Source organism: Gopherus flavomarginatus, chromosome 11, assembly GCF_025201925.1.
Source record: "Gopherus flavomarginatus isolate rGopFla2 chromosome 11, rGopFla2.mat.asm, whole genome shotgun sequence".
NCBI lineage: Eukaryota > Metazoa > Chordata > Testudines > Testudinidae > Gopherus > Gopherus flavomarginatus.
This window is the reverse complement of record NC_066627.1, coordinates 37,498,840-37,521,052: the sequence shown is the minus strand read 5'-3', so window position 1 is coordinate 37,521,052 and position 22,213 is coordinate 37,498,840. Positions and strand designations below refer to the sequence as shown.

Here is a 22,213-nt window from a genome sequence, read left to right as displayed (position 1 = left end):
GTAACTATTTGCCTGACCTGAAGTATGGCAAAACAGTAAAGGAACCCAACAACTATGCACACAGTTTTAGGAATGGAGGCTGGGACCAATGCAAGTTTCAAATTAGCTACGCTCTGGCAAACAGCTCCATTTTTTCTCTCTTTATACATTTATTTTTTCCTTACTTCATTGGGAAGAAAATGCCTTTAAGGACCACTTTCCTGGCCCAGACTGTTCGCTGTTTATGGTAGTATTCTGCATTTCTGGGTAGTAACTTTTGTTTGAGGATCTCAAAGATGAGTAAATGCAGAGACAGCGCTGTTAAGGGTCAAGTTTTCAGACATGTTATCTAATCTGAGTTGCCTCAATTTTTGGATGTCCAGACTGAAACATCTAAGGCCTGATTCTCAGAGGTACCGAGCACTAATACACTTCTACCCCGATATAACGCTGTCCTCGGGAGCCAAAAAAATCTTACTGCGTTATAGGTGAAACCATGTTATATCGAACATGCTTTGATCCGCCAGAGTGTGCAGCCCCACCCCCCGGAGCACGGCTTTACCGCGTTATATCCGAATTCGTGTTATATCGGGTCGCGTTATATCGGGGTAGAGGTGTAACTTGATTGAAGTTTATGCAAACTGCCCTGAGTACTTCAAGGTGGACATCTAAAGACTTAGACACTTAGGGCCAAATTCTCAAATGTATTTAGGTGCTTAAAAATGCAGAGAGGTGGCTCCAGGAGTTAGGCATCTAACCTGCTTAGGCAATTCTGAAAACCCAATTAGGTACTGGTCTGCATCTTTAGGCACTTCAGTACCTTAGAAAATCAGACCCTTAGTGGACACTTTGGAGCATGTTGGCCTCTGTGACTGGGCCAAAGCTACATGACAAGTTAGTGGCAAAGCTGAGAACCACGCGTAGGCATGCTAGCAGCTAGTCTTGTGCTCTAACCACGAGGTAACACTTTTTAGCGACACATTTAAAGGTGAATTATTGTAAAAGAGTTGAGGCCCAACTTCCCTGTCAGGAGGGACACTGACAATAATAGAAATATGCAAAATCCACTCTGGATTTCTAGGGTCATAATAATCAGTGATGTGAGCAAATTACTGAGCTGTCTAGAATTTTCCCTCAATAGTTGTGATGCATTCTGCACACAGGAGATTTGGGGATTGAAAGGAACAGACACATATTGTATTTTTTTCACTCTACTCTCACAGACCTGCCCAGCTTCCCATTAAGAATTCTGGGTACATTAGCACAATAGCCATTTTCTCTTCTTTGTTCCTTACTTTGCAAGCAGCTCAATTGAAGTATGACAGCTACAGGGTATTCAGAACATCCTGGACCAAATCCAGGCCCCCTGAACTCAATGGGAGTTTTGATATTAATCTAGGTGGAGCCAGGCGATAGCCACAAGTGCAAATATTACTTCATTGCAGCGCAATGTATTTAGATTCTGTTTTGCATCAGCTTTCTAGATGATATGTGAGATTCCTGGAAAGATCTTGTAGGTTGGATGGGTTTTGAGTCCATTTAAACTGGGATCAAGATTGGGTTTGGGGGCAGAATTATCCTTTACTTTTAAATATCTAATGTGTTTCAAGAGTTTGCTCAATTAAATGACATTAACAACCTAGCCGGTTATGTGAAGGATGGTGAGAGAGAGAGAGAGGAAACACACAGCTAATGGAGAGGAGAAGTAGGAATGGGTCCAGGAGGGGTTTAAGTCTATTCTTTAAATCAGGGAGTGGAATTTTGTAACAGATGAATACATTAGGAGTAATTCAATCAGTAGGAGCTGAGTACCTCTTTCTAGATCCCAGAATGTATCTTTCATTCTGTTGTTTATATAACTAAGAAGTCCCTCTGTATTTTTTACCAGTGTAGCTTGCTGCAGCTTGGCTTCTTCCTCCTGATATATCTGAGTCTGTACCATAGGAAGTAGATGTCCTCACATGTTCAAAGGATAGTTTTCCAAGATAGAGGGTATAACGTATTTCAGGTACTGAATGGCAGGATCAAGCACATAATACCAGGCTGCACCATCTTAGGGAGCCAAGTAATACATTTCTGTTCTGTATACAGCCAACTAAATCTAACTGCAAAGACATTTCTGAATCTCAAAATTAGATTTCTTGAAAGAGCATTTTTATTCCTTTAATACTATGATGATTTTTTAAAATCTCTGCACTGTGTTTAAATAGGAGCCAAGGCTTTCACAATGACTTTAAAGGAAATCTAAAGATATCTGACAGATAAAAAGGAACTGACTATAAAGTATGGCCATTTTATGAGAAAAAAGTTTCATCTCCTTTGTGGTTGAAGCAAAGCTGTAACTTTCAGAATTTCTTTGCAGATAACTTTCCTGTTCTTCACAGAAAATGCAAAAATCTAATGTATTTACGTGGCCATCAGGTAATCTAAAAAAGGCTGAGATTAGATCTGGCATATTTGTGTCATGTTTCATTTGGGCCACTAAGATGATAATTATATGGAATTACTGTAAAAGGCAGTGACTAGTCTTTGACCTGGCTTATAAGACACATGAACCTCCTGTGCCTCAGAAATCTCAGATCAAATTATTGGCACGTCTCGTACAGTTTGAATCAAGGTAATTTATCAGTATAATTTCTAATATTCATTTTTAGATAATAATATCAATTAGGAAATGCAACCCCCCCCAGTAAAATAGAGTGCTGGATCTGAGCCAATAAAAGGTCAGCGGTTAAGTTCTGCCTTGTGTATTGTGTATGCCGAAATGTCCGTTTCATAAACTAAGACACACAATGAAAGAGTAGCCGATAACTGTAACATTTGGCCTTATGAAATAGGCTGAAGGTTACAATTTTTTTCTCAAAAATGATTTTGCAAATCTTTTTCAGAGCTGATAGATACACACCTTAGCTGGATACAAAACATTATATGAAACAGAATGACTGTGATCTTTGATCCAAGCAATCAAAGTAAAAGGTAATTAATATTTTTCCACCTTTTCTCCAGCTGTGTGTTTTCTTAACCTTATACTTATTTGAAAACAAAATTAAAAATCCTGCCACTTTTAATTTGGCTTAAAAGCTTTTAAATCTTTTTTTTAATTCCTCTTGCTTCCATTTTATATACCTTGTAGATTTCCTGAAATATCTGGGGCTTGGTGGGCAGGGAAAAGGCATTGGATTGTGCATGCTCTGTGTATAAGAATATTGACATTTACATGTGGTACCTACTCTATGTCATTAGAACACGCAGTTCGCCTGGGTGTATCAAACTGTGTTCCTAACAAACACGTCACTCTACAACTGTGAGGAAAGATTGTCCTCCCCACTCCTCACTGTGGGTCTCTTATATGCAGTCAGTTCCTTAATGCATAGTCTGCACTTGTTTCACATGCAGAACTCCTGACAATGTCCATGAATAAGCAGGATTTCTTAACTGCAGCACAGAGAAGAGAGGGGAATTCATCTCCTTTAGTGAGAATTTTGGGCCATATCCTGCAGATCTCACTGTCACAGGACTCCACCTGGGCAAAAGAGTCCTCTCACTGTCACTTGCCCTGGTTTTATGGTGGCACGGCTGCAATGATGTGACTAAGAATTACTTCTGATTTATGCAGCTACATGACTCAATGCCCACCACGGCCAGTGAGAGTATTTTCTTTGATTTCAATGATCATTGGGTAGGGTCCTATGTGAGAAGAGAATCAAACTCACTTTAAGTGGCATGACATCCACTGTGGCCCACTGATTAGAACGGAGCATTGCTTGACTGAGAACTCCATGATCTCCCCCTTTTTTTTTAAATTTTTAATCTTTTCTTGGATATTTCATTTGGCTCAAGCTTTTAAATTTATTTATCAAGATGGGGTTTGATTTTTTTAAATGCATTTATTTTTAAAAACTGTGACTTTATCATGTGCATGTAAACTTGAGATCTTGTATCGTCAGCCCATGACGTTAGTAATAACAGTCCTTTTACTGTGAGGATGTTAACCAGCAAAAATACAAAAGCAGTCCTTGTGCTGCTGCTGGATAACATCCTCAGAGTAAAAGTGCTAGCAAGAATCCTTTAAGGCTTCTACTCTTTTTAAGTGGCTGGACTTGAATGTATATATGGGTACTACAGTTCCCACTAACTTCCCTGTTGCAATGGGTTTGGTGGGTTGTTTTCTAAAATTCTCCCCCCCCTTTTTTTTTTTTAGGGATTTATTATTCATCTGTAAAAAGTTGCTCTGAGCAGAAGCCTGGCACAAAAGAGTTTTGCAAATCAGAGTTTTGACCCTGTTTTCTTTGTCTTGCAGAGTGCTGCTTTACTACAAATTTACATGCAGGGTTTTTGCAATAATGCAGATTTAAACTGAAAAGTCAAGGGGACATTCAATTCTGGACCCTTTTTCTAGTAGCATAGCCATCTGTAATTTAAACCCCTCCATGGTGACTCCAGTGGAGCTATGCCAGATTGCACCAGCTGAGGACCTACCTCCTTGTGTAATGTGGACACGGCCCTTTGTAAAGCAACATACACACCTGAGCTGAGGGTTGAAAGAATTCAGATCTTTCATATGGATTTTGACTCTTAGGGTTTTATCTCTCTAGGCTCATAAAGGCCACAGTAAAATAGCTCGTCACAAACATTAATGCATTTATCCTCACGCAGACTCCCATGAGGCAGGTGAACGTTATTATCCTTATTGAGCAGACTGGGAGCTGAGGCACTGAGAGTTTAAGTGACTTGCCCAAGGTCAGGCAGAAAGTCTGTGGTGAGCTGCAAACTGCACCCAGGTCTTGTGAGACCCAGTCTAGAACCTCCAGCTACAAACCCTTCCTATGGCTCCATAATGTCAAAATCATAGCAGATGGAATCCACCCCCTTGCACAGAGACCGAATAAGCTTGTGCAGGGAAACTATGTAGCACATGAAGGGGCAGAATCTGTTCCTCAAGAAAGGCACCAGCCACCACTGTGGCCATAGCACAGTCCCTTAATGTAGGTGTTTGTGACCACTGAATAGGTGCAGTTGCCACTATAGTCGCCAACACCTCTCCATGCTGATGTACGTGGGTGGGGCAGATGATTTGACATCCCTGTGTGTGCCAATCCGCTCACCCCCCACACAACAGGACTACCTGTTTCACTGGGGTAGTAAATGCATTTCACCCATTGTACACTAATACCTCCCATTGTTCAGGCAGATTATGCATAACATACCAAACTTTGCTGCGTCTTCACAGAGTCCAAGGGTTGTATATCAAGGCTGCAGTACATTCAGAGTTACAGTCTTTTCAATGGTTTATTGTGATTTCTGTGTATATTACCTTAAACATAGGAAGTTAAAAATAAAAAATATGATTAAAAAAAAATCAAAGGCCAAATTCTGTAATGGCTTTTTTTTTTGCATGTGCAGTTTCTGTCTATAGTGACTCATACACATGCAAATCAGAGTTCTTGTGCCTGTAACAATCCAAGTTACATGCTCAAGCAGGTCACTGAAGAGGCCAGTACTTCAATTCATGCCCATAATCCAAGTCAAGTACAAAATTACCAGTTCAAATTGCACTCACAATATGGCAGCCATCCTACTGAAAATGTGGCTCAATATTGTGCATGACACAGCCAACATTTGCATATGCCAAACAGGTATCTAATAAAAAAGCGACTGTCTCACGTTGCTCAGGTGCTTATTTGCATGTGCAAATATGGGGGGGAGGGCATTGTTGCAGTCATAGTTTTGAAGGCCCTTAGAAAACTGGACAGTAAAGTACTAAATAATCCAAAGAAAGGCAGACTGCAGTAATGCATGGTGTTTGAGCCATACTGTTGCTTGTAGCTCCAAGTATTAGGGCTTACGCATTCCATATTAAATGGGGTCACACACAGGGATAAGCTGCAGTAGGAATTCTGGCCTGAGAATTTCCCTGTTCTGTTCAGCTGACATCAGATATTATTTAAATGTGCATTCTTTATTATTTACTTTCCATAATGTTTTTTATGTCCTCCTAATGTGGCTTGTCCTGTTTTATCAGCTCTTCTGGTTTCAACATAGGTGACAGCACAGTACAAGGCAGGCACACAACAGGCACCTTAAGATGATAACATTTTATTTATTAGTCAGATCATTTCTGTTTACTCCCAACTAATGAGTAGCGATGCTGGACTAGGCCATTTGTCTGCTCTAGTGTTGGACAGTCCTTTTTTGCTAAGGTTTTCCCCTGCCCGGTACTTAGACAAAATTGGATGTGATTGTGTCTGGTATTATAGACGGAGAAAACCATTTTGAATGGCACGCTGCCTCCGCCTTCCCAGCATGCACCATGCATATGAGATCATGTCAGCGGGAGTAGGGGGGAGGTGGTCTTCAAAATGGCTTCCTCCATGCGGCGTGATTTCCTTTGCACAGTGCATGTGAAGTCATGTCAGCAGGGATAGGGTCACACCATTCCTGGAAATATTGGAATGTCCAGTATTCTGAGGATGCGGAAGTGTCCACCGTATACTGGATATTTTAATTATGGGCATTTCTACACTACAGGTGTAAGTCGACCTAAGATAGGTTGACTTACAGCCAGTGCAATAACTACTCTCCTTTTGTCGGTGGTGTGTATCCTCACCCTCAGTACTTCCAGTGACTGAAGAGGGGCAGTGGGAGGGGGAGCTGAGAGCCAGGGCTCTCAGCTCTGCACAGCTCTCCACTGGGAGTCCGCTATGCCCTCAGCTCTTGTCTCCCAGCTCTCAGGCGGGAGCAGAGGGCAGCCACCTGAATGTCTTGGCTCCCTGAGCAGGGAGCCTCTGGGCAGCAGCCCAGCTGGGAGTGGGGAGCTGGGGGCTGCCAGGCTCTAAATGCCCAGCTTTCTTGACAAGACAGCCAATAGCTGATATAAGTAACACAGCGTCTACACAGACACTGCTTCACCCTAGCTACACTGACGTAAGCACTACGCCTCTTATGGGGGTGGAGTTATGATGTCAGGATGTAGCAGGGCACTTACATCGCTGGGACAAAGCTGTAGAGTGTACACTGACATAATTAGGTCGACCTAACTGTGAGGGGAAGACCAGGCCTATCCTACCACAAAAAGAGAGACATTTAGAGATGAAAGTCAGATCAGAATGCAAACTTCCTCCAAAGTTTGGGTGTATCTGGATTTGTAGCTTCCAGTCAGCCCACTATAGAAACTCAGGTCACTAAAATCGGATCTGGATAGGGATTCAGATTCTCTCAAAATACTGGGGAAGACAGGTTCAACATGAATGGTTTCATTCAGCCCAGTGTTGAGATAACCCTGAGCTGGGAAGATTGGCTCCAGTTGCTGTTATTTTAGTTAGTTGTAGCGCAGTAGTGCTGAGGAGTCCCCATTTTGGGCCAGGACCCAGTTGTGTTAGGTACAGTACAAACAGGATTGCTGATCCTTCTCTTAAAGCTGCAGTGTCGTGGCTCACGCCCATTTATAGCAAGACGACAGTAGCCTCTGGCTAGCTTAATTTACAGCCTTATCGACTCATTCTGACTTTCATTAGTAGTAAATGTATACAAGAATGAGAGTTTGCTCTGCAGCCCTCAGGAACCAAAAGCCTCACCCGCCATAGCACAGACAAACCTCTGCCCTTGCGTACACCCATGAAGCCCCACCGCAGTCCAAGAAACAGTATTCAGTCAGGTTACAAAGCTGTCTGGTTCACTGTGTTGCTCTGCTGTTTCTGTTGTTGTACAGTCACTGCTGTCCACCTTGTCACCTCTGCCAATAAAACCCTGCAATGCAAATGAATGCAACATGCAGGGGAGAAAGTGAAGCTGATTGTCAAATAAACCCTATAACCACTAGATTTCAACTGCTTCACTACATTGTCCACACCGTTTTGCACCGACCAGCTACAGAGTCATCCATATTTGCACTGGAGACCAGATAGTAGCTGTTCTCTTGTGGCTGTGCTGTTAGCCTGGCAGCCCTGCCCTGCAGATTTTGCTTTACTCAAGTTTTATTTTTAGCAGTAGAAACAAAAGAAACAAAATTCAGCATCCCAGACAAATTTCCCGCAGTAAGTTAGGAAGATTAGTTTAGGTCTATTTTCCAAATAGGGTAAGTCTTTTTCACTTTCTTGTTTCCAGTTAAAATATTAGCCCTCGCTACACTAAAATGACCTCTTTTCATCAGGAAGAATGTCGTGTTTCCATATGAGGTGGCTGTATTAAATTGGCAGGAAATGCACATACAATATGTTTTTGATACACTGAGTGAATGAACAAACGTGTTGATAAATAAATCAGCCTGCCGTTTCAGCCCACTCCTTTTTATAAAGGAAATGACCCCGTAGAGTTGGTGCCCACTTCTTTCACCTCACTGCTATTTTTAGCAGTCAGAGGCTATGAAAATTTCCATTGAAGAGCTGCTCCTCTCATTTCCTGGGTAGAGAAAACAGGAAGTCCTTTAAGCTGAGCCTAAGTCGGTTTTGCATGAAACTAGAGCAATCTCACCTCCCACTGGCAGTTTGATTACACTGCAAAGCCTCAGAACCACAACAGAGCTAATAACCTTCAGCTATACAGTTGTTTCAGTGAACTTGCACAAGCGGTTATGGGCAGAGGCTGATGTAAGATATGGCAGGTGGAAGTTTAGGCACGAGAAGATAGTAAAAATCCCCTTCGCTGTATAATAATTTTTTCTAGCATATCTCTGCTTTTCAGTAGGCACCTCCAACAATCAAATCGAGGTCAGGCACATGAAAGCATATCCTGACTGGAATTAGGAAGACATGCTAAATTCTGAGGTATACTGCTAGTGGGATTTCTGTGCATGGAGAGGTAGAGCCTACTTTCCCTCTCAATAGGTGTGTAAAAGCCTTGAATGCATTGAACTTAATACTGCTCTGTTGCATCGGTGTGAGGAGTCCAAATCCCATCTGCAGAATAAAGCACAGATCACTGCACCCTACAGTTTTTTTCAAAAGGGACACTATTATAGTATGAAACACCAGCTGGTTTGTTACACTGGCACTGCATCTTTTAAGCAGTCCTTGCCCTTAACAGGTTCATTTTCTATGGCCTCTTAACATCTGGCACTGCATTTTTATTCTGTTGTTAGGTTCATTCTCTGATTAATTAAAAACGGTTCAATGTATTCCTATCTCTTTCTAACCCCACTTCTGAAAAGCATCTCCTTATTCAGATAGGGTACTGAAGCATGCGCATAAGTTCTTTCCTAAACTGGCGTTTCTCTCTCTCTGTACAGTGGCTTGGGCAGAGTATATATACTGTTTTAAGAGAACTAGTTCCAACAAAAATTCAAATGGCAGTTCTAAGTTCCCATGCAAGAAAGTGTGCCTGTGATTGCAAGAGCAATTAGAGATGGGCCCATTCAGATCTGGAAATGGATCCAAATCTGAATTTTCACCAAAGATTTGGGGCAAGAAGAGAGTTTGGATCTGGTGTTCTGAACTAATCCATCTGTAATGCACCCCTAGTAATTGCATGCAAAAATTAGTAAGGTACTTACTATTGTGAGCATATAATCAATTTGCACAAGCAGTTGAAGTAATTTTGATCATAGATCTGGGCTTCTAAAATTTTGAATATTTGGTTATTATGATTTTAACAAGAATTTACCAAGATCGATTGAGAGGCCCATATATTCATAATTATGCACCTTATTTGCAAATGCAATTGCCATGATTCTGAGAGGTTAAACTGAACCCACAAATAGCAAATTCTGGCAAAAATATGCACACATAATTGCTGTGCCAGATACAAATCAGGTAATGTCACCTCCAAAGGAGATAGCTACCCATTATCTCCATTTAGCAGTGGAGATATGGCTGTAGGTTTTGCATCAGTTGTTCCGGCAGGGTCTAATGCTGCTTTGAGTTGGTATGTCCTGGTGTGTGGGGAATTTTCTTCTTCTGCTGAGCTTGGAGGGGGCGGGGGGCTATCTGAAGGCCAGAAGAGGGGATCAGAAAATCCTTCCCCCACCCCACAACTCACCTTTCAGATCCGTGGATCCTACACATGCCTATCACTACATGTGGTGTACCTCATCCAGTGCACTAAATGCCCCAACAACAAATATGTGGGAGTACACTTCCCAGACCTGAAGAAAAGCTCTGTGTAAGCTCGAAAGCATGTCTCTCTCTCTCACCAGCAGAAGTTGGTCCAATAAAAGATATTACCTAATATCCTGGGACTGACACAGCTACAACACTGCATACTACAGTAGAACCTCAGGTTTATGAACACTGTAGTTATGAACTGACTGGTCAACCACGCACTCATTTGGAACCGGAAAAAAAACAGCAGCGACAAAAAAATAAAAGGCAAACACAGTTCTGTGTTAAATGTAAACTACTAAAAAAAGGATGGGGGTTAATTTTTCTTCTGCGTAGTAAAGTTTCAAAGCTGTCCTAAGTCAATGTTCAGTTGTAAACTTTTGAAAGAACCACCATAACATTTTGTTCACAGTTACAAATGTTTCAGAGTTATGAACAACCTCCATTCCCAAGATGTTCATTACTCTGAGGTTTTACTGTATATTGTAACACATAATGATATTGTTTTGGGGTTTTGCATAGAAAAGCAAGGAAGGGAGTACACTAATGCATTCTGTTGGTCTTTATTATTAATCACCAGCACACAATGTCAGGAGGTTAGAATAATAATTGCATAAAGAGGCATGGAACATGGAAGTTTTATTTCTGTGCTGCAAAGAAAAACACACCATGCGACAAATATATTTAGGGCCAGATTTTCAGAAAAATAGTTTTGCACATGACTTACATGCTCAGAATTTTCAATGCAAGCACACAAGTTTGGCATGTGTAAAAATGCACTTCTCAAAATCTGGTGCTTCACTTTTCTAATTGTTCTTACTTTGTCTTGGTAAGAATGTCAATATCCACTGACTCTTTGGGACTTTTTGTCTATGAAGAAAGAAAAGAATTATTTTATGCAAGGGATATCAGATGCATGATCACAGGACACAAAATGTCATTCTGATTGTATAGTGCTTGAAATGTGCTGAACACTATATAGAAAAACAGCAATAGATGGGTGTTGTCCCAAAATGTTTACCATCCAAAGGCCCAATCCTGTGACCACTTTCAACTAAGCATAGTCTGGAAGAGCAAAACAGTATGTCAATATCTAGAACTACACCCATTAGTAAGTGTTTACAGGATCAAGCCCTACTTTAAACATGACACAAAAACACATGACACTTTAAGCAGTATGGCCAGTATTGGGCGACAGAGTTTAGAGCAAATAAGAGCTTGTGGTTACTCAGTTTAGGCAGGTGCACATTTTGGTGATCCAGTTGGGAACTGAGTTATCTGAGTGTTTGGGTTTTTTGTTAATAATAGATATGTTATCATTATAAAATGTCAAGGGGATATTTGAGACTTAATAGCAAAACCTGCTTAGATTGCTTTGGATTCCCAACACTTTCAGAACATGCTAAATCTCTTTCCTCTTTTTCATTTCACAGTTAATGAAATTATCAGGAAGGAGTTTTCTGGACTCCCTGCCAGAAATCAGACATAGAAGAAGAGATTTGTGAGACAACTTCTACTGAATCCTTCCATAACTGACCTGTTTAGATCCTTCCACTGCCCCTTCAACCTCCTGCTTCCTTAATCGTTCATCTCAAGGCACCGATTCAATGCAAGGAACAATGTATTGGCATCAAGCTGACAGCCTTGACTAAGCAACTCGCCACCTCTCTCTGTAAACATCAAAAGGACACCCTTCCTTTAGTCCAAAGATTGTATTGTTCTCATATAACACGGTATGTGTCTTGCCAGCTGCAAAAAAAAAATATATATATATATATATATATATATATATCATAATAAGGGAGAAGAAAGGCATCACTCCAGAGCTCTGTTCTACAGCAAATGTGGTTCTATATTAGCACTTAATTAGATGGAGATGAGAAATAAGGGTAGAGGGAGTGTTATATAAGATTAACAACACTTTGCATTTAAATAGCAACACCTTTCCATCCAGATCTCAAAGCCCTTTACAAACATAGGTCATACATTATTATTCCCAATGTTATCAATGGGGGTAACTGAGGCACCCATCAGTTAAATGACTTGCATGAGTCAGGCCACATCTATACTATGGGTTCTACATTGATGGAAGGTATTTTTCCATCCCTGTAGGTAATCCACCTCTCTCAGGCGCAGCCACTAGGTCAATGGATGAATTCTTCCATCAACCTAGCTGTATCTATCCTGGGGGTTAGGTCAGCAAAGCTACAGTACATGGGGAGTAGCCATGTTGCACTAATATTTAAGAGTAGACCAGGTCTCAGTCTGATCTGGGAACAGAACCCAGGTTTCCTGACTCCTACTCCTGTGCTTGGTACACCAAACTGTAGTTGCCATGTGAATCCAGGACTTTCTTTGTTGTTTTTAAATCAGAGCTGATGTACCTTTGAAGGAGAGGGATCTTTAAAGAGAATTAAGTTAAAAGAGCAATTAAATGTTTCTAATGTACAGCACAAGTTAAAATAACCCCTGATAAAATGAAGCGGATGCACCTATCAGAGTTACAAAATTCAAGCAGAATTATGCCTGTCAAAAGACTGTGATTGACACAAATTAGTGGTTAGCCAATACATTGGCAGCTTTTAATTTTTTTATTCTAATAAAGTGCTGCTGTTTATTTTCATGTAGAACCTGCCTTCAATTCGTAACTGCTCTCATTTAGAAGCCACAACATTTAACCATACAAGCTGCAGGGGAAAGTAATTACATCTAAAAGAAGCCACACATTTATTTGTCTTTTTTCCTTTTGCTTTGAAAAGCCAGTAGCAATTTACAGAAAGGCTGAACTTCCTTGTTAGTCTAATAAGTTAGCTATGTACAACTTCTACTGCTAACACATAGTTTGAATATACTGTGCTCATGAAAGTTAATCAGAATAAGAAACAGAATATGGATAATATTTGCCATTTGTAGTTGCAGAGCTAGTAAGCTTGTCAAGTTTCACGCTTTCCATTTTTAGTGTGTTACTGCTTCCCTGCCATGATAAAAAGATATACTTGGATAAAGAAATACAGTAAGGGCTAACCATAATATTGCAGCAAATGTAATAATGTAAAAATGTAATAATCTTTTGTTAAATTAATGAAATCAATATCCTTAAAAGTGCTTGTAGGAAATTTGCAGTGCTAAAGATTGCTCCAGAAGGCACACTAACTAAAGACTCAAGGGTTTCAAAGCAAAGATTGCCAGTACCCATGTGTTTACATGGTGACAGCATGAATTAGGTTGTATGAAAATATTAGATTAGCAGAACTTCTGTAGAATGTTTGCCCAACTCTGCAAGAAAGATAAGTGCATAGACCCCATGGAATAAGTACTGGGTTTGGCATAGCCATTCTTTATGAGTTTTGTGAAAATATATATTTTCTGCCACTAAATTCTACCCCTTAAGCTATGGAAAGGCTTATATCCTGGAGAGAGTTAGTGGATAGCATTTCACGAACTCTCTCCAGGATATAAGCCTTTGCATAGCTTCAGAATGCCTGATTGAGAAATTGACCTCAACCAAAATCTTGGATCTTAAACAGCCCAGGATCTTTGGAGTATCTGAAATCAAAGTTTTGCAAATGGGAAAAACCAAAAGCCTGGATTCAAACCTTCTTAGGTCATTTAAAGTCTGAGTTTATATCCTGAACAGAATTTTCTGGCTTACTGGAGCCCCTTTCTATTCTTAATCAAAAAGTTGATTAGATATGTGGCCTGCGCACGGTTTGCTTTTTTTTTTTCAGGTAGGTCAAACATATACTGCTCATACATGTAGTCAGTGCTAGTGATAGTGATATCATGTGGTATATATTTGATATTAAAATACTCTCTGGGAGCCCTTTTCCTAAGCCCCCATCAGAATTAATATATTTTCAAAAATGAGAACATTGAACATTGTTTTTTTGAGTTGAAATGCTGATGCAGCTGTTAATTCAGTGTTTTCTTTTCTTCGGGATCTTAAATATCACACGCTAGTGTAATACACAGACCAAGCAGGAGCATTTCTTCCAGTTGGAAGGTATTCTGCTTTGTACGATTAGAATCTTATGCCATTTCAGCAATATGAAATGTGACTATCACACAATACTGCCAGCAGTGGATGTTTCAGTCTGCCACTCATATAGCCAGCTACACATGCTCCATCTGTAAATAATACAACAAAAGTTTCAAGTCCTGGTCCTATACCTATTGAAGTCAATAGACTTTTTGTCATTGGCTTCCATGGGAGCAAGCCTGGGGCTTTGAATCTGATGAATTAAAAATGACCTAGATGTAGTGGAATTATTGTATATTATTCAACAACTCTAGGTGCTATGTTTTAATATGTTTAATTTCCTCAGAGCCTTGCTTTAAAAATGCAGTGTACCATGAGATATTCAAGATCTCTGGTTCTTTTTAAGGCAGATAAAGTTCCAGGCAAAACATCCTATTGTTTTGAATTGTCTTGGTTCTCAAGGAGCAAAGTCATCTTGCACAAGTTGTTTATTTCAGCTGACTTTACTTGAGCAAATGTGTAGTCCAAAGGAGTTTTCCAGTTTTACACAATTTTGGCATAAAGGAATTAAAAGCTACTATAAAAATTACTTGGCAGATTGGTTTTCCAGTATGGACTCTCTTCTTGTTGAATTTTAATAAGCAGCACAAAGAAATATGTGAACTAATTATTTTGTTTACACAATAAATTGGCTAGATGGCATGATCTAAAAAAACCGCAACTCATTAGATGATAGTTTAAAAATAAAACCCCAAGAAGGGACAGGTTTTCAACAGCATTATACACACAAATGCATGCCTGACTTGGACAAGTATATGGGGTAACTGCACACACAAATCCACTAGAAACCTTGGTCATCTCAACATGCAATTACCCAAATGAAATGTGACATCATGGTACACGTGTTCCCATTAAGTGTGCCTACCTGTTCTGGCACTGCCACTAAATTATCAGTTGAGCATCCTGCATCACTTCCCCATTTTACATATTAGGCTTTTCTTACCATGATACATAAATGTATAAACCACACAGGAACTAAGGCTTTGATCCTTACAATGTGACACCCACGTGGAGTTCCACTGAAGTCATATTGCAGGATCTGCCTGTTAAACATGCTCTCTCTCCTATTTTGGTGGAAGACTTGTTTTTGTTTTTAAATCCATTGATCTTACATTTTTCCTTCAAGAGCTAGGCTGCGTAGGGTGGGATAGTAATTTTTATGTGCTTCAAGGGTTCTAGTGCTTCTTGCATTCAGCTGGATGCTTTTCTTCCTAAAGTTTAACACATAGCTAATTAGATGTATTTGTGTATGAGCATATACACACACGTTATATACTTGGGTTGCAATCCTGCAACTGGCACCAAAGGGACAGATTGCTGCACCCGCATGATGTCAGCTAAAGGATCGAGGCTCTTCATACATGTATATAATATAGACTACATTTTAGTGGTTTTATTTACAGCTACATGAAGTCTGCCTATACTACTGTATCTGCTTTTCATCATTTTACATGCCAAACATTCGATAAATAATATAGTCTTAACTAACTTCATATTTATTTCTGGAGAGAGGGAGGAGGATCCTAAGACACGGCGTTATGCAGTTTTGTCTCTTAAAAATGTTATAGCTATGCTGAATAGCTTCAAAATATATAGTACTAAATTATTTCCTTTGGTTTTTTTTGCTAAGCAGTGTTTTTCCAGTATTAATATTGTTACATAAATAAAAATTGCTCTCTTGCTCTCTCTGTAGAAACATTAAGTTCACCTTGGAAGAGTTAATAGCATTTGTGAGTAATTTGTTCTCACTTTATCTGGAAAATAGCCATATTTGCACATGAGGAAATTCTGTCTTTCCTCAGTTATCTGAATGTTTCACCACAGTGCCTTCCTGCTATTGTACCAAAGGCCTCCAAATATACTGTCCACAGGGTGAACAACTCTAATGCATTTTCCATCGATGTTATACCATGCTCAGTACATGGGGCTCATTGTAACTCAAAGTACGTCTAGCTGTCTCTTTTTCCCCCCACACTTTTCCGTCATAGCTTTGGCTGCAGATTACAGGATGCGCTTCTATAAACTGTTGCATCAATTATATAAATACATAAAATAAAATAATCATTCTTGATACATAAACAGTCTGAGAGCATAATGGGAGTTGACAGCTATAAGGAAGATTTTATGTCAGTTACAAATGTTGTAAGTAAAGTTTGCCAGGAGAGTAATTGCTTGTGAAGAGATTTGCAATGAAGTATGCAGCCCAGTTTTGTTTTTCTCCATGAGAATAAGCAAAATGTAAGATCTGAACAGCAGCAGTGGATTGAAAGTGTCTATTGTATGTGTTTTTATTGGTAGAAAGAATGTAGAAGAGCCACATTTTTTGCACTTGCTTTATTTGTATCCATGTAAATATGTATTACTTCATTCTTCTTGTAGGAATACACCATTTTCTGAATGTAGTATATTTCCGAAGACAGCACTATGTTATTCTCTATTGTATAAAAATGCTGCTGCTTGATAATATATCTAAAACAGTTCTCAAAATTAGCTAGCATGTTTTTTAATATATTTTGTAATCCATATCTTAAAAAATAAAAGTGTCTATGCTTTTTATCTGCCCCAAATATGCAACATCTTTTGCATTAGAAATGGTATTTATAAAGGATTGTTTTGTATTTTTTCCAAGTGGATTAATTTCTCTATGCATTTATTATTGAATGTTTCCCCCATAAGATAAATGATTTCTAGCTGGTATTTGATAAGTGTTCCAAAGACTCCAAACATGTTTTTGAACACACTATTTTTCAAAATACTTCAATGTGACTTGTTTTCCAATGAATCAGTTTCCAAATTGCTGCTTATCACAGAAGAATTGTTTCTTACATGGATTCAAGAAAATGTCTGTCTAAATTTAAGATATAAAACTGGGTCAAACCTGGTGGTGTTTGACCCAGTTTAAATTATCTGATGGCCCAATTTAGTATCTACATTGAATGTTTGTTATTTATACTGTTTGTGCTTATGGAATTGGGAGAGGTGCCTACATTGGATTTAGACAAAGTGAACCACAGATTCCCCAAAACTTACCGTTTTCTATGGAATTTGTGATTTTTTTGTACTGTCCATGATTTCACACATGTAATTCTAAAGCATTTAGCTTGATATGAAAAGGGATAGACACCAATGTACCAATTAGCTCTTAATACAATATGAACTATCCACCCCTTTGAACATTTCACATGAAGTTAGCATAGCTTTCTCTTACATCTGTGCTACTGTGTAACCCCAGTGAATGACAGTCACTAACAATTTGCTTAACCAGCATCAATCACCTTATTATAGTCTATGTAAGATTTATCTATTTTTAAAATTGTTCCTTGTGTGTAATCCAAAGAAATAAACTGGTACCTGACTAATGTTGCAATAAAGTTTCAAATGCAGGTGCTGGTAGCTGTATATGATCATATAGGCTGCCAATGAGAGGCAATCAGGGGAAAAGTTTATATTTTGAGTTTCCTTCGCTAACTCCCCTGAAACTGCTACAAAAAAGCTGGAAGATTCCAGCAATAATGACCTATGCAGATGCTACATGGATGTACTGAGTTTCCAAACAATCTATGTATCTGTTGTAGAGTAGATGGGTTATTTTCAAATAGTACAAAGGACTAGACTGCAATGCTCATACTCATGCTGAGCAGTACCTTACTACATGAGTAGTCCCATGGGTGTCGGCAGGTTGTAGACTATGGGTGTAGTCAGGTGCTATTCAGTGTCAGTAAGGGTGGCATAATTGGGCAATAAGTAAGTAAATCAATTAAAAAATAAGTATTTCTGATGATCCCTGTATTCCCAGGCTTGCTGCTCAAGTCAGAGTCTCCCTGTTCAGATAACACTCTGCATCAAATGCAGATACTCAAGTGAGCAAATGACTTTCAAACAGACGTTTTACTACTAACTTGCTTACGCAAAAGTCTATGTTTAAAAAGTGAAGAGGAGTTTATATCGCACACATTCCTATGCAAAACATTGTTAACCTCCAATTCAATGATTTTTCCTATCTGTAAAATATTTTTATATAGCTTGTACTATGATAGTTTAGCAATAAATCAAAGAACAACATCTGCAGCATGTGTGTTTGTGTGTTCTTAAATACCTGTATCACCTTATTTACAGTAATTAGTCTTGATCACTCTCCTGAGTAATCCCAATGAGACTGCTTTAGTGGGACTCTTCAGTGATGCTAGTATGAGTAAAGATTTCCGAACCGGCACCACTGTTCGCAAACTAGATACTCAGTATCCCTCTGAATCAAGGTCTTCTCCGGTTTCTGTAGGTCAGATTGAATTACATAGTGAAAAGAAACAATAAAGTCCATCCTTAGCTCTTAACAGTCGTTTTCTGTTTTCCTAGTAAGAGAACCAAACAGGCCAAATTAACAGATGCTCTGTAGAGAGTTACCAAATGGTACACATTTAATTTCCATTTGAGCAAAGTATTCATATACACAGTTTACAGTTATCGGAGATGTGATCCGTTTAATATGTGTTCATCTAAATCCCAAATCTGCAATTCTTTTCTGGACACACTAAAAGGTACATTTTCAGACTGCTGTGCTGAAAAAGTGCCCAGAAAGCCCATTATTTCTTGGTAACAGTTACGTTTATGTAGCATACGATTAAAGACATTTACCTTAACAAAATCAATATTATCCTTTGCATTTTAAAACAGAAAATTCATACCATATTTGATGCATTTGTTGGACATAGAAGCAAATGCTTTGCTTATTCACAAAAGCCTCGGAGCAAGAACCATGTGGAAGTTCTTAACTCCCACTACACTGCACAAAGGCTGGGAAGCCCATAAACCAGACAAGCTTAGCCAACAAAGAAGCTGTAACTGGCTAGGGAGAACATTTTATGACGAGCAAATACATGGAACAGAGAATTTTAGCTGTATTCAGCAACAGGACAATGCAAGTAACTTAACCTCGAAATTCCACAGTTAAGGCTGAAAACTTGAGCACCTGAGCTGATGCTCTGGCTTTAATTCATTTCTTGGACCCAAAACAGAAACCTACAACAATGCCCCAAATTTTCATTCTTAACTGTGAATGTCCTGAATTTTGTAGGTTTAAATCAGATCATTTATGGCCCTGCAACATTATATTTTTAACTACATTTCTTTTGGTAGCAAATGAGGAAGTAGCAAGGTAGTAAGGAAGACAGATTCATGTTTCTAATGAACATCTGGGTCTAGCATAGTATGGTAACTTGCAAGCTCTCAGGCTTCACTGTATAAATAAGTGATCTACAAGATTTTGACAACAAATATAATTTACTGCATTTAAGAAGCCCTTTTTCAGTCTCATACCAGGCTGTTTTTATAAATACATCATGATGAATGCCTTGTTCTGTGATAAATGCCCTTTCAGCACCATTGCATTCCCTGTACTAAGTTTAAACTGTTTGCCATTAAGGCCCCTGGTAAATGTGCCCCAAACTACACCTTAAATCCAATTAGCAAGAGAGGCTATCTTCTAGGCCCCAATGCATGGATGAGAAGAGAATGGCGATACTTTTATTAGCAACCAAGGAACTTTTTAAAGAAGGGAAAGCCTATGGCCTCCACCATAACTGTTAAGACTACTGGCACAGAAAACTGCTGAGGGTTTGTTTTGGTTTTTTGGGTGGAGGGGCCAATGGGACATTGGGCAGGGGGGCAGCTTGGAAGCCCTAGGAAAAGCGAGCAGGTGCTGAACTACACTCAAATTGCACAGACACATCTGTAAGGGTGACAGCACTACAAAAAGCAACTCCTTATCCAGCAAAGGGTAGGACAGAAATTACAGCTGAAAAGGAGCTGAAGATCACAAAAATAAAATTGTCAGGCAAAGGAGTGAAGGCAGATGGCATAAAATAAAAACTATTATTCAACTATTATTCAGTAGCTCAGGACAACTATTGATTAGGGTACTAGGAATCCCAAACAGACTAGTCCTTGTTGACCTGCTGAGGAACAAAGTGGATTATCTGCTATCACTGTGCCTGGCAAACTGGAGGGAGAGATTAGGCTGGCTCTTTCTCAGACTGGAACTCCAAGTCCACCTAATGGCACTGATTATTCATCACTGATACTTTCCTGTCTTAACACCACAAAAGTATCTTGGGTACAAAAGAAAGAAGCGAAATCACTTCTGTAATCTCCTATCCCTTCTCCTACTAAACTTGTTAACTTTTTCTTATGTTAAGGCCCTTTCTCTACCACTGCCATGCTAACTTACTGCCTGTTGGCCTCTTGATGGCCTTTCCTGGTCCATGTGTCTGATTAACAGCTTCAATCACTCCCCCAATTTTTTTTAAAGGCCCTCAATATATAACTAGAGCACAACTGTGATGACTGCATCAAGAACAAAAAACTAATCATATGCTGTGGTAGCAGTACATTCTACTCCATCTCGGACAAACAAACATATGCAAGGGAGTAAGGGGAAATAAAAAATCCTCAAATCTATGTACAGGTTAGCCAGACCTTGGGCCCAGGTGCATAGGAGACAGCAAGTGCTGTGTTCTTGTTTACTCGCTTACTACAGGTGGGCAGAGTCTTGGCTCCACAACCCCATCTACTCAGATGAGCCTTTGCATTGTAATTTGATTCTGCTATAGACCAGCAGCAAGTTACTATCAGGTCCCTTCCCTCTCAAGTAAGGAGGAAGCAGTGGGGGAAGTATGATTCAGATATGCCAACAGAAACAGGTTATGCATCACCCCTCGCTCAGAGGGGTGCCTACAGAAACACTCTATCCCCAAATAATGCTGAATATACAGAGTGGAGTAGGAACCTTTTAGAAATCTTACAGAAATTCTCCAACAAACTCTTTGTGATTGCCCACAACGTCTTCCCTCAGACAGTGCAAAAGTAGATTACTTTAAACTTCACTGAACCCTTGTGTGGACACTCTCATTCAGAATTATAACATCACCTTAAATCAAAAATAAAATGAAACTGAATTAAGGTGATTTTAATTCTGAATGAGATTTTCCATGTAGGAGTTTAATGCAGTTTAAGTATCCACTTTAAATTCACACCTTTAGTTCATTCAGGTTAACTTTTCTGAGTGAACCCAGTTAAGACAAGCCCCTAATGATGTCTTATGAGTAATTTTGAAAGGAGTCAACTTTGATTTTGTATTAATTTTTGACAGATGATTATTTATTACAGTTATATATTTTTTCCATTTTTATTTACTTACATTTTTGCACTAGTAGGAAATTTCATAAGCTGCATCCACATGACTTATTTGTTCAAAATGTGACGACTGCAGAACTCAAAATTCTAACACATTCAGAAACAAAATTAAATTTCAAGACAATCATACTGTGTGATATCCTATTGGTTGCAGAATAGAAAAGAGTGCAATATATGGAGACATAAGCCTGAATTTAAAATACTAGATAGAAATCCCTTCACACTAGGAATTTATTTGGATCTGCATCCAATGGTGTAGCTGAAAACTCCATCACGGTAGAGAAGGGACAAGACTCAGTACTAATAAATATAAATGAGATATACATTAATATTGAGGTAGCTGGATGCAGACAAACACTGTGGTTCTCATGGATTCTCCAGCACCCACACTGACTCAACACAGTTTGTGTTTATTTGTTTCAGCAAAAACCTTGCCTGGGATAAGCAATCATTGAAGAGACTGCTGACTACACTGCAACAGCCTGAATCCATCTCTAATCATAGGGTTTTAATTTCACTCTCCATAAATTTTGATATTTTTTTTGGTGCCTCTTTTGGAGGGTGAATTGATTATTACCAGTGTTCAGTATTAATATCTAATCCTTTCCAGCTAACTTATGAAGAGGACTCCTTATGTCACATGAAATCCTAACTTTTCCAGCAATCAGGGAAATAGTCTACACAGTATCGGTATTGACACATCAGTAACAGAGACTGCTGAGTGAACCTGGAAGGATCCGGAAAGGACGTTGTCCAGAACACTTGCATATTTATTAAATAGATAAAATTATATGAGCACTACTTTCAGGATAATTTTTTCTAGAGGCTTGGACATGCACATCTAGAAAAATTTAGAGTCAAAACACATCTTAAGAGATAGGAAAGGTACTTTCTTTAGATTTACAATAAGGTCTTGGGTTTGACCCATGTCCTCTCTCAACACTCTTAACATACCCAAAAATACAGGTGAATG

General features: G+C 39.2%; 1 protein-coding gene across 6 annotated transcripts in view; it reads left to right on the top strand.

Moving 5' to 3' along the window:
• Positions 1-18,120, top strand: part of NFATC2 (nuclear factor of activated T cells 2) — a 117,661-nt gene extending 99,541 nt beyond the window's left edge. For 4 of the 6 annotated variants that reach the window (XM_050918112.1, XM_050918109.1, XM_050918108.1 and 1 more), the window contains exon 10: positions 11,447-18,120. In XM_050918112.1, coding sequence (XP_050774069.1) covers positions 11,447-11,502 — 56 coding nt within the window. In that variant the 3' untranslated portion in view covers positions 11,503-18,120. Of the gene's footprint in view, positions 1-1,867; positions 1,931-2,867; positions 2,956-11,446 lie in introns of those variants that run through there. The other 2 variants (XM_050918110.1, XM_050918111.1) reach the window with 2 other exon arrangements.
• The last annotated feature ends 4,093 nt before the right edge of the window (positions 18,121-22,213 follow it).